The sequence below is a fragment of the Bos indicus x Bos taurus genome, chromosome 4 (assembly GCF_003369695.1).
Source record: "Bos indicus x Bos taurus breed Angus x Brahman F1 hybrid chromosome 4, Bos_hybrid_MaternalHap_v2.0, whole genome shotgun sequence".
Taxonomy (NCBI): domain Eukaryota; kingdom Metazoa; phylum Chordata; class Mammalia; order Artiodactyla; family Bovidae; genus Bos; species Bos indicus x Bos taurus.
The window spans coordinates 109,892,032-109,907,070 of record NC_040079.1 but is presented as its reverse complement, the minus strand read 5'-3'; the positions used below and the strand labels follow the sequence as shown (position 1 = coordinate 109,907,070).

The 15,039-nt window shown below is 40.4% G+C and overlaps 1 protein-coding gene and 1 non-coding gene across 2 annotated transcripts in view; one reads left to right on the top strand and one right to left on the bottom strand.

Moving 5' to 3' along the window:
* The window catches only part of PEX1 (peroxisomal biogenesis factor 1), an 81,575-nt gene that overhangs the window by 46,459 nt on the left and 20,077 nt on the right, over positions 1–15,039 (bottom strand). The window contains exons 4-10 of the mRNA XM_027540186.1: positions 13,154–13,268; positions 12,289–13,055; positions 10,339–10,458; positions 4,822–4,945; positions 4,487–4,590; positions 3,510–3,592; positions 2,213–2,345 (exon numbers count right to left, since the gene is read on the bottom strand). Of these exons, the coding sequence (XP_027395987.1) occupies positions 2,213–2,345; positions 3,510–3,592; positions 4,487–4,590; positions 4,822–4,945; positions 10,339–10,458; positions 12,289–13,055; positions 13,154–13,268 (1,446 nt within the window). The remainder of the gene's footprint in view (positions 1–2,212; positions 2,346–3,509; positions 3,593–4,486; positions 4,591–4,821; positions 4,946–10,338; positions 10,459–12,288; positions 13,056–13,153; positions 13,269–15,039) is intronic.
* TRNAG-CCC lies at positions 1,981–2,053 on the top strand. The gene has a single exon. It is a non-coding gene; the product is annotated as a tRNA-Gly (tRNA).

Below are 15,039 nucleotides of genomic sequence, written 5' to 3'. Positions count from 1 at the left end.
AGACTGTCATACAGAGTGAAGTCAGTCAGACAGAGAAGGAAAAATATCATATGACATCCCTGGTATATGGCATCTAGAAAGAAATGATACAAATATACTTACTGACAAAATGAACCGCCTTAGAAAATGAACTTATGGTTGCCAGGGGGAGGGGACAGTTAAGGACTCTGGGAAGGTCATGTACACACTGCTATATTTAAAATGGATAATCAACAAAACACTACAGTCCACCACAAGGAACTCTGCTCAGTGTCACGTGGCAGCCCGAATGGGAGGGGAGCTTGGCAGAGAACAGACACATGTACGGCTGAGGCCTCCACTGTTCACCTGAAACTGTCACAATACTGTTAATCAGCTATACCCCAATACAAAATGCTTCTTGGGGTTAAAAAAAAGATGTGGCACGTGCGCGCGCACACACACACACACACAGAGGAATACTACTCAGCCATAAAAAGGAATGAAACTGGGTCATTTGTAGAGATGTGAATGGACTTAGAGACTGTTACAGAGTGAAGTCAGGAGAACAAATATCATATTAATGCATATATGTGGAATCTAGACAAATGGTATAGATGATCTTATCTGCAAAGCAGAAACAGAGACACAGACATAGAGAACAAACCTATGGGCATCGAGTGAGGAAAGAAGGGGTGGTGGATGAATTAGGAGATTGGGATTGACATACATATACTATTGATACTATGTATACAGTAGATAACTAAGAAGGACACTGCTGTAGAGCTCAGGGAGCTCTACTCAATGCTCCGTGGTGACCTAAATGGGACACACACAAATGGAAGGCAATCTAAAGAACAGGGCACGTATGTATACCTATAGCTGATTCACTCTGCTGTACAGCAGAAACTAACATTGTCAAGCAATTATAGTGTCAGGCACTCAGTCGTGGCCGACTCTGCAAGCCCATGGACTGTAGCCCACCAGGCTCCTCTGTCCATGGGATTCTCCAGGCAAGAACACTGGAGTGCGTTGCCATTCCCTTCTCCAGTAAAGCAACTATACTCCTATAAAAAAATTTTTAAAAGACCACAGTTAGAGAATACTACAAGCAACTTCATGCTCACAAATTTGACAAGTTAGAAGAAACAAACACATTCTTCAAAAACTACAAACTACCCAACACCAGCCAAAATGAAACAGATGATTAAAGACTTTGAATTTATAAAAAATATATAAAGAAATCTCTAGGCACAGATGGTTTCAGTGGAGATTTTACCAAACATTTTAAAGAATTTACATCAATTTTATACAATCTCTTCCAAAAAACAGAACAGAAGGGAACACTTTTCAACTCATTCTGTGAGGCCAGTATTACTCTGAGAGCAAAACCAAAGGCAGAACTACAGGCTAATATTGATCGTGAATTTACATGCAAAAATCCTTAACAGAATATCAGCAAACAGAACTCAGCAAAGTACAAAAAGAATAAGAAACCACTACTAGGTGGGATTTATTACAGATTTGCATGGCCGATTCAACATTTCAACATTAATCAGCCCCGTTAACACGCTCTGTTGTTGTTTAGTCACTAAGCCATGTCTGACCCTTTGCGACCTCATGGGCTGTAGCCTGCCAGGCTCCTCTGTCCACAAGATTTTCCAGGCAAGAATACTGGAGTCGGTTGCCATTTCCTTCTCCAGGGGATCTTCCCAACTCAGGGATCAAACCTGTGCCTCCTGCATTGACAGGTGGATTTTTTACTACTGAGTCACCAGGGAATCCCGATTTAACACACTACCAACATCATAAAAAAGAAAATTCAAACAATCATATCAACTGAAATAGAAAAACAGCATGGAGAGCATCGCCCAATTCCACACTATTTTCTCAATATCTAATAGCAGGCGCTCAAAAATATTAGTGAATGAGTAAATCTTTCCATCTATCGTATCAACAACCCTATATAACAGATGATTAAAACTCAAAGAGAGCGGAATTAAAAATGGCTAATCAGGTACTTCCCTGATGGTCCAGTGGCTAAGACTCTGCATTCCCAATGCAGGGGGCCCAGGTCTGATCCCTGGTCAGGGAACTAGATCCCACAGGCTGCAACTAGGAGGCTGTATGGCACAACGAAAAGACCCTACATGCTGCAGCCAAGACCAGGTGCAGCCATATACATATTTCTAAATTTTTTTTAAAGTTAAAAAACATGCTAATTAATGAAAATGAGCATATTTTAACCACATACCTTTCCTCCCGTGAGTAGAAGGGCTCCATTTCTAAGTCCTGCCACAAGGGACACCAGTTGCCGAGACAAAGGGCGCCCCAGGAGGCTATGAGTGATGTGCTCCATGGAGGAGACGCCTAAGGAATTCACTCCTCTGCAAAACATGTAAATTGCATGATCAAACGCTAAAACAGGATAAAATCTACCTATAAACAATTTGGAAATTTTCCTTCGTAGCCTAATGATTTATAAAAAGAGTAAAATCTTGGAAATTTTCCCTTACTTGAAAGTAAAATGATTTAATGCCAAATCTGAGTCACAGATTTTAAAACTAATTTTACTATTTTCATATATGTGCAGTAACTAGAAATTCTGTCCAAATAGGAATCCTTAAGGGGATTTGTCTTAATATACACATATATCCCCCTCAAAATGATTTCTGGCTTGTTAATCAACATTATCATACATGAGTGCTTTTAAAGTATTAGGATAACTGAAGACTTATTTCCTCTTAAACATCATCTTTGAAATCCAGTTTCAATCTGAAGATTACGCAAACATGAACTTCAACCTACTTCCTGATTCTGCCAGTTTATTTCTGATAATAAATATCATAAATTATTAAAATTAGTCTGACCTGAAGAGTTTTTACTTTATAAAGTAGATTATTTACTTTAAAAAGCAGATTATTGTTGCTCTGTAGTTTAATCCTTTAACTAAAACCTTTCTAGGTTATACTATTACAGAAAATCAAATCACTACTACTACATCCATTAAAGGCCTCTGTGACAAATTCTAAGAAGTAACGGTTTATGTGAGATTCTTATACTGTATTAAGAGCTAAAGAAATTGAGGAGGTTCTTTTCAAATTTGTCTTAAAAGTTAAAGAAAACACAAATAATTCCCATCAATCAGTACATCTATAAGACAGTGAAGGAATAACTTAATTTGAAATATTTTTAAACATTCAACTAATGTCTTTGGATTTAACTTTCAAAGCGAATTTATTAATTTCAAAAAATTATTGTTTTATTCAAGCATGTATGATCCAGGTCATATCTAGTTGGCTCTCTTCTCACAGATCAAATCTCAAAGTAAAATTTCTAATAAGTTTCAGACTTTCAGTTTATCTCAGAAGAGAAGGCAAATTACTAAGCCAGGTGTGAAAACAGAAACAATCCTTGAAAAAACTATCTACCATTACATTAGTAAGACTAGTCAACGACACTGACATCTAATTTAATATTTACACATAAAAGCCCTAAGACAGGTAATGTTAAATGTGTCTAAACGTGCCAGTTTGGCCGTAACTTCTTACCCCAAGCAGTTCAGCTTTAAAAAAGGAAGAATAAAGTCAATTTCCTCACTGTTTTCTTCTTTTACCATAGGGTCTAGAAGGACCTATAGTAGCAAGGAAAAATCAATTTTACATGTCAAAATAATACCTTTTGCCTGCTTTTCTTGGGTTCCAGGAAACTGAATTGCTGATTCTGTTACACCAGAGAGAAAAGATATACTGTGCATGCAAGATTATTACTTAAAACAGCCCTGACAATAATAATTTACTCGTCTAAGGAATATAAATATTTAACAAGCAGTAAAGAATGTCTTCTTCATACAGTTTAGAGATATATCTTTATTTGCAATTTTGATTTATGTCGCATTCTTTTCACAATTTTCCATCTGTATAGTCTCTGAATGGTATTCCTTAAATTGTATTTCACCAAAGTAAAGAAATAATATCTAGTTTCAAACCACTGAAATTCTAAATGACTTTAATTCACCTTCAGTTCTATAATGACAGTAAATATCCTAACCAAAACATAATGTTCTAAAAAGAGTACTTTAAACATATATCTGGAAGAAAAGTAATCTGATAATAGTTGTGAAGAGTTGAGAATTTAAGAATTGACAAAATAATATGGGCTGTGCAGCAAAATTGCAAATAAAAATATGAAGTTAAAAAAAAAAGTTACCCGCCCTCAGCTAAGTTTTCATTTGTTCCCATACTAGAAGAGTTTAAAATCATGATCCATTGGCCAGTTAACACGATCAATTCTATTCCTGGAACAGTTTTGCTGAAGCATCCATTTTAAATTTAGGATACATCAATCATTTGTTTAAGTAAGTTAAAGAGATTACAGAATAAAATATTTTAAATCAAGTTATTCCTTACTCTTATCATTTGAGTTTCTAATACAGTTTAGGATGCAAGGTCTTAACAAGTAAATTCATACTTTAGAATCAATCACATGTGAAAATATTATCATTAAATATTCAGTAGTACGTAATTACTTGTATTGTCATCTTCTGCAGCAGATTGGTACTCAATAGAAAAATATTTTCTTCTTTTTCCTTTTCCCAAGAATGAACTATATTCAGAGAAAACTCCTTCACCCCTATTAAAAAGAAAGTAATAAATGTAGTTAGTACTGAAGCTGAGATGAAATAATTTAAAATTTAAATTTATTTACATTTAAATAAAAGGATTCTTTGATACATAAAATCTACTGTTTAATTATCATTATTAGGTTTCCTGTTCATACCTATCACAAGATGGAAAAACAATGAAAAATTGTCCGACTTCTTTAATAGGAAAAATATGAAAATAACAAATAAAATATACTTACCATCTTTCATTTCCAGTTTAATGTACTCCTCCTCTGATACTATGAGAGGAACTGCGGTAGTGGCAGACTGCTGCAGCCATGAGTAGAACACAGTTTTTATGTCTTCTTCACTTACGTCTTCAGACTGCCAGAGGAAAGGAAACAAACAGTGGCGATATTCTACTACCTGAACTTAACATTCTTATTTTAATACCTTATCTTGCCAGTAAAACGATGGTCACAGGCACAGGTTTGGGACTTGACATTACAGTATACAATGAGTATGGTGTGGCCTGAAGAAAAACTCATACAAATGGCAAAGTTTTAAATGCTCCTGTTTTCTATGCCCAGTGATACACAGAGCATAATTCAGCTCACTTGATAACCATTCCAACCCTATTCTCTCCTGCTTCCTGTGAAGCAAACTCTGTAGTCAGGGAGCGGGATCCTCTGTTCCCAGCTTGGAGCTGTGTGTGCATGTGTGTGGCTGCACTCTGGCCAACGAATTACCATCAGCAACCCAAGAGGAGGCCTTCTCTCCTGAACTGAACGGTGGAGAAACCCTGCAAGAAGAAGATGCCTTTCCTTCTGCTGAAAGGATGCAGATGTGACGTCTATCACCACCGTAAGCACCCTGCATCTGAGAGGAGGAGACAAAGGCTAAAGGTGACAGAGAGAACGATCGAAGGGGCCTGCGTCGTGCTTACGTGGTCTAACCACTGTGAGCTCCTCCAAACTTCTTTGCACAAGAGAAAAACAAACTCTGTGTGTGTTAGTCTCACTTTCTTTTTTTTCTATGATGGTTGATACGTTCAATAAGTAGAGTGTTAATAAACTGTTCAAAAGATATGAAGAAATTCTGAGAAAAACTGCTAATTTCTGAAGCTTTTAGATTAATACTATTAAGTTTAAACAAGCTTCTTGAAATACAAAACAGAACTAACCAAAATTCATATGTGAAGGACTCTATCTGCCTAGGAAAATAAACTTCTACCATTTTGCAACTCCCATATCTATTATCTAACAGCTTATATATAACAACTCATATCTGTTATCTCTCTTCATTCATTAGATCCACTGATTAAGCTTGGTTTAGAATACACTCACTACTAAAAAAGCAAGCTAAACTAAGAAAAGGCATCACTTTCCCACTCTTAAAAATCACAGAAATAAGTCAGTTACTTCTTTGTATATTATTGGAAAATGGGATTAAAGACCTAGAGAAAGTCATAACATGAAAATGAAAACTTTTTAAAATCAAGAATTTTAGAATCAGAAAGCAACTCATAGTTCCTCTAGAATCAAACACCTTTCTGTCCTAAATGATATAATCAGCCTAGAGAGACCTGCCGAGGTCACACAGCTCCCACCACAGCACACAACTAGGGATAGGCAAGGGAATACCCCATTGCTGATACCAGAGGGAAAACACAAAACTCATGAGCAGTGGCTGATTACTTTTGTACATAAGACCTAGTTTTTGAAAAAAAAATATCAAGATCAATAACCACGTTAAAAGCAGAGCTCCTATAAACTTAAAAAAAAAAAGAGAACTCAGAACTTTATAAGTCAGAGCCATAAAAGTTCCACATTACAAATCTTTTATACTGTGGCCTATATGTTTAAAGATTACTTAAGAATATCAATGCAATATAGACAGCAAAATATCTGACTCTGAAAATCCTGGAGTTATCAAGACAATGTTAAACTACCTTCACATGGTTTTTAAAAAGATATTGAGAGACAAGACAGAGATAAGAGGATGAGCAAAAGGACCTCAGCTCACCTCTTCTCAAGAAAAGAGCTAAATCACAGCTAACTGCTGTATAAACATCTACAAAAAACCCTGAACCTACCATAAAAGATATTCTACATCCAAAGAAAAGAAAAGCCACAATAAGACAGCAGGAGGGGTGCTTCTGTGATATAATCCAATCCTACACCTGCGGGGTGGGAGACCCACACACTGGAAAATCATAGTATGGCAGAAGTTCTGCCACAGGAGTGAGAGCGCTCTGGGCCCCGTGTCAGCAGCCCAGGCGGGGGTCTGGCACCGGGAGGAGGAGCCATCAGTGTCTCTGGCCAGTGAAGGCCAGTGCAGCTTCCAAGCCAGTGCTCAGCAAGGCTTCACCCGCACTATGATGCAGGGCTAGACAGTGAGGCCACGGGAACCCGGGCGGAACTGCCCGCAGGCTGTGGGCGGCTCCCTGGGGAGGCGGGGACTGGCTGGGGCTTGCTGTGAGGACAAGGACAGCGGTGGCAGGGGCTCCGGGCACTGTTCACGGGCATGAGCTCTCCCGGAGGCCTGGCCTCCCCAACAGCCTGCAGGCTCCAGCACTGGGACGCCCCAGAACCACCACCAGGGTGGGAGCACAGCCCAGCTCAGGAACAGACAGGCTGCCCAAAGGTCTCCCTGAGCCAATATCTGCCTCCGAACACACCCTTTGACACAGCCCTGCCGACAGACAGACAAGACCTAGACCCACTCACCGGGGGGCAGGCAGCAGTCTCTCCCAACAGGAGGCCTGCACACGCCCCTGGATCAACCTCACCAACTAGGGGGGAGACAGCAGAAGCAAGAAGAACCACAAGCCTGTAGCCTGAGGAACAGAGACCACGAACACAGAAAGTTAGAAAGTATGACCCAGCTGAGAAACCAGATAAAACCCCAGAAGAACAACTAAGTGAAGTAGAGACAGGCAATCTGCCTGGAAAAGAATTCAGCGTAATTAGAGTAAAGATGACTCAAGATCTCAACAAAACAATGGTGGCATAGACAGAGGACACAAGAAATGTTTAACAAAGAACCAGAAGCTTGAAAAAACAAGCAGAGACTTAGGAGAGGTGGCAAGAACACACAGAACTGTACCAAAAAGCTCTTAATGACCTGGATAACCAAGACAGTGTTGTCACTCAGCAAGAGCCAGACTTCCTGGAGTGTGAACTTAAGTGGGCCTTAGGAAGCATTACTATCAACGAAGCTAGTGGAGGTGATGGGATTCCAGCTGAGCTATTTCAAATCCTGAAAGATGATGCTGTTAAAAGTGCTCCACTCAATATATCAGCAAATTTGGAAAACCCAGCAGTGGCCACAGGACTGGAAAAAGTCCATTTTCATTCCAATCCCAAAGAAGGGCAGTGCCAAAGAATGTAAAAACTACCACACATTTGCACTCATTTCTCATGCTAGTAAGGTTATACTCAAAAATCCTTCAAGCTAGGCTTCAGCAATACTTAAAAACCAAGACCTTCCAGGTGTACAAGCTGGACTTAGAAAAGGCAGAGGAAAGGGAATCCTCTTACACTGTTGGTGGGAATGCAAACTAGTACAGCCACTATGGAGAACAGTGTGGAGATTCCTTAAAAAACTGGAAATAGAACTGCCATACAACCCAGCAATCCCACTGCTGGGCATACACACTGAGGAAACCAGAATTGAAAGAGACACGTGTACCCCAATGTTCATCACAGCACTGTTTATAATAGCCAGGACATGGAAGCAACCTAGATGTCCATCAGCAGATGAATGGATAAGAAAGCTGTGGTACATATACACAATGGAGTATTACTCAGCCATTAAAAAGAATATATTTGAATCAGCTCTAATGAGGTGGATGAAACTGGAGCCTACTATACAGAGTGAAGTAAGCCAGAAAGAAAAACACCAATACAGTATACTAACGCATATATAAGGAATTTAGAAAGATGGTAACAATAACCCTGTATACGAGACAGCAAAAGAGACACTGATGTATAGAACAGTCTTTTGGACTCTGTGGGAGGAGGAGAGGGTGGGATGATTTGGGAGAATGGCATTGAAATACATATAATATCATATATGAAACGAGTCGCCAGTCCAGGTTCGATGCACGATTCTGGATGCTTGGGGCTGGTGCACTGGGACGACCCAGAGGGATGGTATGGGGAGGGAGGAGGGAGGAGGGTTCAGGATGGGGAACACGTGTATACCCGTGGCGGATTCATTTCAATATTTGGCAAAACCAATACAATATTGTCAAGTTTAAAAATAAAATAAAATTAAAAAAAAAAAAAGAAAGAAAAGGCAGAGGAACAACATTCACTAGATCATAGACAAAGCAAGGGAATTCCAGAAAAAAAACTACTTCTGCTTCACTGACTATGGGAAAGCCGATCACAACAAACTGGAAAATTCTTAGAGATGGGAATACCAGACCATCTTACCCGTCTCCTGAGAAACCTGTATGCGGGTTAGGAAGCCATAGTTAGAACCTTACAAGGAACAACAGACTGGTTCAAACTTGAGAAGAGAGTACGTCAAAGCTGTATACTATTTAACTTATACAGAGAGTACATTATACAAAATACTGGGCTGGATGAGTTACAAGCTGGAATCAAGACTGCTGGGAGAAATATCAACAACCTCAGATATGCAGATGACACCACCCTAACGGCACAAAGTGAAGAGGAACTAAAAAGCCTCTTGATGAAGGTGAAAGAGCAGAGTGAAAAAGATGGCTTACAACTCAGCACTCAAAAAGCTAACATCATGACATTTGGTCCCATCACTTCACGGCAAACAGATGGGGAAAAAGTAGAAGCAGTGACAGTTTCTCTTCTTCTGTTCCAAAATCACTGTGGACAGTGACTGCAGCCATGAAATCAGAAGCTTGCTTCTTGGGCAGCAAGCTGTGACAAACCTACAGTTGTATTAAAAAGCAAAGACATCACTTCACTGACAAATGTCCGTATAGTCAAAGCTAGGGTCTTTGCACTACTCATGTACTGATGAGAAAATTAGACCATAAAGACGGCTGAGTGCCAAAGAATTGATGCTTTCAAACTGTGGTGCTGGAGAAGATGCTTGAGAGTCCCTTGAACCGCAGGAGATTAAACTAGTCAATCCTAAAGGAAATCAGTCCTGAATATTCATTGAAAGGACTGATGCTGAAACTCAAATATTTGTATATCAATATTCACAGCAGCATTAATCAGAAGTTTAAAAAAAAAACAAAAAACAGCAGAAATAACCCCAGCGTCCATCAACAGATGAATAAACAACATGTATATATACATACAATGGAATACTATGCAGCCATAAGCAGGAATGAAGTTTGATATATGCTATAGTGTGGATAAACCCTGACAACACGTTAAATGAAATAACAGAGACACAAAAGGCAAATATTGTATGATTTCACTTAATATAAGATCTAGAATAAGCAAATTCAGAGACTGATCGCAGTTGAGAATTGGGGGAGGAAAGGGTGGGGAGTGATTGCTTAATGGGCACAAAGTTTCTATTCAGGGCATGGGAAAGTTTCAGAAATAGTGATGGTTTCATGTTATAAATGTACTTAATGGCACTAAATTGCACACTTAAAGAGTTAAAACAGCATTTTATCTTATATGTATTTTATCACAATAAAACCAAAAGGCAATAAGACTTCTTTGCCCTTCTAGAATAAAGGAGTACATTCTTATTACTTAGCTAAAGCAGCTAGAAATTTTACAGTGCATGTAAAATAAGTGTGATATAACATATAAATGTGAACTCACCAAGTTTTCTGTAGGTTGTAGTTTTAGAGATCTTGGAATGTTAGGGGTAATTTCCACTGGAGTTATTCTGACAACTGCATGCATTTCTATATTTAGTCTCTTTCTCAGGTCATGTGGAATCTGAAATATATAAAAGTGAATTTAAAATATAAATGTTAAAATCTTGATTAAGAAATATTCCACAGCATAAATACTGATATTAATTTCTATCAACTCAGGTGAATGATAAGATACTGCCATGATTGACAGTATAGGTGGGCATTCAGGTACTAATACTAACATTTCAATTTTTCCCTACAGTTGTTTCTTTAACGTCCTCTTCAGAAGGTGATCACTTTTGGTCTCTCAGGTTAAGGCAGCCTGAGTTCCTTGTGGCACCTAACTGCCACCTCTCACTGGCCACCCTCCCAGCCTGACCGCAGAGTGGCAACTGCAGGCTCCTCACCGCCGTCTCTCCTGGTCTCCAGGACTTGGTCACCACTTTTTCACCCCATCCTCACCATACAACATCAAGGAAATAACAGTGCTTCCTGCCTAATGGCAGAACGATTATCAGAAACAGACAGGTCCATTAACAAGTTCAGACAATATGATTTTCAAGATGCAGTGGGACCTTCTTGAGTAAGAGATTAGAGATAACAGAAAATATGAGGCACGGTTGGAGCTTTAAGAATGATGTAGGCTGAAGAGATCACAACCTGTAAGTCACCGACCTCAAGGTCACAGTCCAAACTGTGAGAGTAAAAGAAACCTACTAAGGAGACTCCCTTTCCTTTCCATCGTTCTTCCCTGTTCCAATAATCTTCCTTCAAAATTAGGTTAAAATAAAGGAGGCTGGTGACTCATTTCCTGTAAAATTAGCATCTGAAGTTGGGATGAGGAGGGGAAATGCTGGGTGCACTACTCTCGCTCTCCATCACAGTAAAGGAACAATACCAGCAGGGCAAGGAGCTTTCCGGGTGCCTCTGAACCCCGGTCATCTCACGCCGTGGGTCTCTCCGTACACTGGGCATTTCCCCCAGTACATACCAAGACATTCCTTTGCTTTCAAGAAGGTGGAAGCAAATCTTCAGGCATTAAAGATGTGAGGCTTCGTAGGGCACTCCATTTGAAGCACGAACTCAAGAGTCAGCCTGCCAGGGTTTGAATCTTATTCTACTTACTGACTTGTTACCCCAGGCAGGTAATTTTGACCTCTCTGGGCCTGTACCTATCTTAGCTTTACCTGTCCAAGTTATTATTAGCCAGAAACACACACAAACCTTACCCAAACAAGGACTTTACCCTGCAATCAGAAATGTGTCCCCACGGGAACTGTTGTTGTCGTTAGGCACTCAGTCGTGTTCGAGTCTTTGTGACCCCATGGACTGTAGCCGGCCAGGTTCCTCTGTCCATGGGATTCTCCAGGCAAGAATACTGGAGTGGGTTGCCATTTCCTTCTCCAGATCTTTCCAAACTAGGGATTAAACCCTGGTCTCCTGCATTGCAGGCAGATTCTTTACAATCTGAGCCACCAGAGAAGACTAGAGGAGGGGGGACTTTAAATAGTATTTATTACACTGGTTTTCAACTTGTGCATAAAATATTATAATATTTTAGTTCAAAATTTGGGCAAGTTCAAGCAACATAAAATTATTTTCTAAGATTTATACTAACCCATTTGCTACACACCAGAAACAAACAACATTGTAAATGAACTATAGTACAATTTGGGGCTTCCCTGGTGGCTCAGACAGTAAAGAATCTGCCTGCAATGTGGGAGACCCAGGTTCAATACCTGGGTTGGCAAGATCCCTTGGAGAAGGAATGACTACCCACTCCAGTATTCTTGCCTGGAGAATTCCATGGATAGCGGAGCCTGGCGAGCTATATAGAGTCCATGGGGTTGCAAAGAGTCGGACACAACTGAGCAACTAACACAGTATTTTTTAAAGAAAGACTTATACTAACCCAGACTTTCCCAAGATGAAGCACGTCTAAGTTTTTGGTGTATTTAATGGCATTCTTCAGTTCCTCAAGTCCATTCCAGACTACCTTTAGCACACAGTCCTTGCCAGCTTTGTGACTATGGTCTGGGCTAACCTGTTTTTGATCTAGAGGCTCTGACATCTGCTTCTCTTTTTCAGGTGACAGGACATTTTGCTTTGTTCTACTTTGCTGTTGCTTTGGAGAAAGCAGTTTCACTAGCTTTCCATAGGTCACAGTGAAGCTGGGCTCCACATCAAAATATTCCTGGTCCCATGGAAATACATGAATGGCATAATGTTTGTGAAACACAGAAGTTGCTGATGCCTTACACATGCTGGGAGGCTGGGATTTGCATACTCTGAAAATATTGTCCAGAGGAACAACTGCTGACTGCATGTTTTTGAAAGCATTGACTTCAGTTAACCCCCAGGATGTGTCTCGTTTCTTCTCAGACCCAGAAGAGAAAATGCTTCCTATCATAGTCCATAAGCTTGGGATAAATGATGAATCAATTCTACCCTCTGATTCTCTTTCTTTAGACCCAGCAACTCCTACAGTATTTGACTGAAGTTGCTTGGTTTGAAGTTCTTTTGTCAATCCTTTTTGGTCTCTTCCATAATGATGAAATTTCCCAGGTATATCCTCTGCTTCTGAAAATGTACTCTCTTTGGCTTGGCGGGTCTTTGGCTGAATCAGGAGTCTGCTGTCGGTTTCTAGCCTTCCATAAGGAGCATCTGGTATCAGTGCAGCTGTACAGAAAACAAGGGTCATTAGTGTGCACTGACCTCTGCTTTGGAGTCAATGCGACAGTGAAGAGTATGACAGAAAGTGTTACAACAGCACCTACCAATCTGGATAAATATGTAAGTCTGCTGATCAACCCAGACCGGAAAAATGGCTTTTGGAAAAACTATTCGAATCTGATCTAGAAGGTGCTGTTCAAGGGAAGCAGCATGCAGCTCCTAGAAATAAACAAAAAGGTCAGTTCCCTTTACATTTTGTCTATTTCATGTTTAGAAAGGAAACCGCAACTCTTTCTTATAAAGCAAACCTACTTGGTTTAGAACACCACTCAGAGAAGAGAAATCTAAAGACACCAATGTTTTGGGGGATCAGATCGAGATGGAGGAAGAGTAGGATGGGGAGTTCCCCTTCTCCCACAAATGTATCAAAAATACATCTGCATGTGCAATTGTTCTCACAGAACATCTAGTGAACATTGGTAGAACATTTCCTAGATTTCCAAGGGGCAAAACATCTCCATTTAACTGTGAAGGACAAAACAAAGAAAAAAAGAGACAGAGAGAAAGGAATTTGGACAGGAGCTAAGAGAGGGGAAAGGTTTCTCCTCGCTTGGAAGCCCTGTCACAGGCGGAGCGATCAGTGCGGACAGAGGAGAGGGGCTCTGGAGTCTCAGAAAGCATAGCAACTGGTTTACAGAGGGCAATGTAGAGACAGACCCGCACAGATGGTCAGTACTGCCACCAGGCCCTGCCCAGTCTCAGATGCTCATCCACGGAGGCAGGTGGGGGCCGAGGCTCAGGCTTCAGAGGCAGAACTGGGGAGAGGACTGGGGTTGGCAGTATGGACAGCCCAAGGGGACTAGCATGTCACGTGCCCCAATCAAGGGAATATGGGGATAAGCCTGGGCCCACCAGAGAGGTAGGGTGATATTGTTAGGGGGCATGCAAGGAGAGGCGCAGGATCTCCACAGAACTCCTCTCCCTCTGTGTGTTCTCAGATGACAGGGCACCACCTACACGAGCTCCGGGGTAGGCACAAGCGGCCGCTACCACCTCAGACTCGAGGCAGCTGCAGACCACAGCAGGCGGCAGGCACTGCCACCACCAAGGGTCCCATGACTGAGCACCGACTGCTGCCCTTGCCTTTTTGGGACTGTGCATGGGCCAAGCACCTGCACACCCCTTATCAAGTGGATAATGGACAGCACATGCAGAGAAAAGAGACAGCAAGCATTCAAACCGAAAACAACCCTCAAAGAAGTGTTATATCCACACAAGCTATGCAGGGACGCCCTCACATATAAACAGTCCTCCAAGGCTACAGTAGATGACTGTTTCTCCTAAACTCACAGACTAAGAGAAATATAAGTAAAATGAAGCAGCAGAGGAACTACTCCCAACTAAAAGCCCAAGAGAATTCCCCTAAAGGAACAGTGAAACAGACCTCGTCAGTCTAATAGACACCAACTTCAAAGAGAGGTAATGAAAATGCTAAGGGGATTAAGAAAGGCTATCATCAGAAATGCAAACTGCTATAAAAAGGAACTAGGGCCTATAAGGAGCCAAGAAAAGTTAGAAAATTCATTTGCCAAGACGAAAGTTGAGCTTAAGGTAATGAATACCAGAATAAATAATGCAAAAGAAGGAATAAGTGATCTGGAAGACAGAACAAAGGAAATTACACGAAATAGCAGACAGAAAGCCAAATGAAAAAAATTAAAGCAATATGAGACCCACTGGATAATAATATAAAGTATATTGATCTATGTGTAATATGTTTTCCATGAGAAGAGAAAAGGGGATTGAAAGTGTATTTGAAGAAATTACGACTAAAAACTTCCCAAACCTAAAGAACCAAACAGATGTCCAGATATAGGAAGTGCAGAGGATCCTAAACAATATGAATCCTAACAGACCTACCCCGAGACATACTATAATACAAATGGCAAGAGTTAGAGAGGATTCTAAAGGCAGCAAGACAAAAACAAAG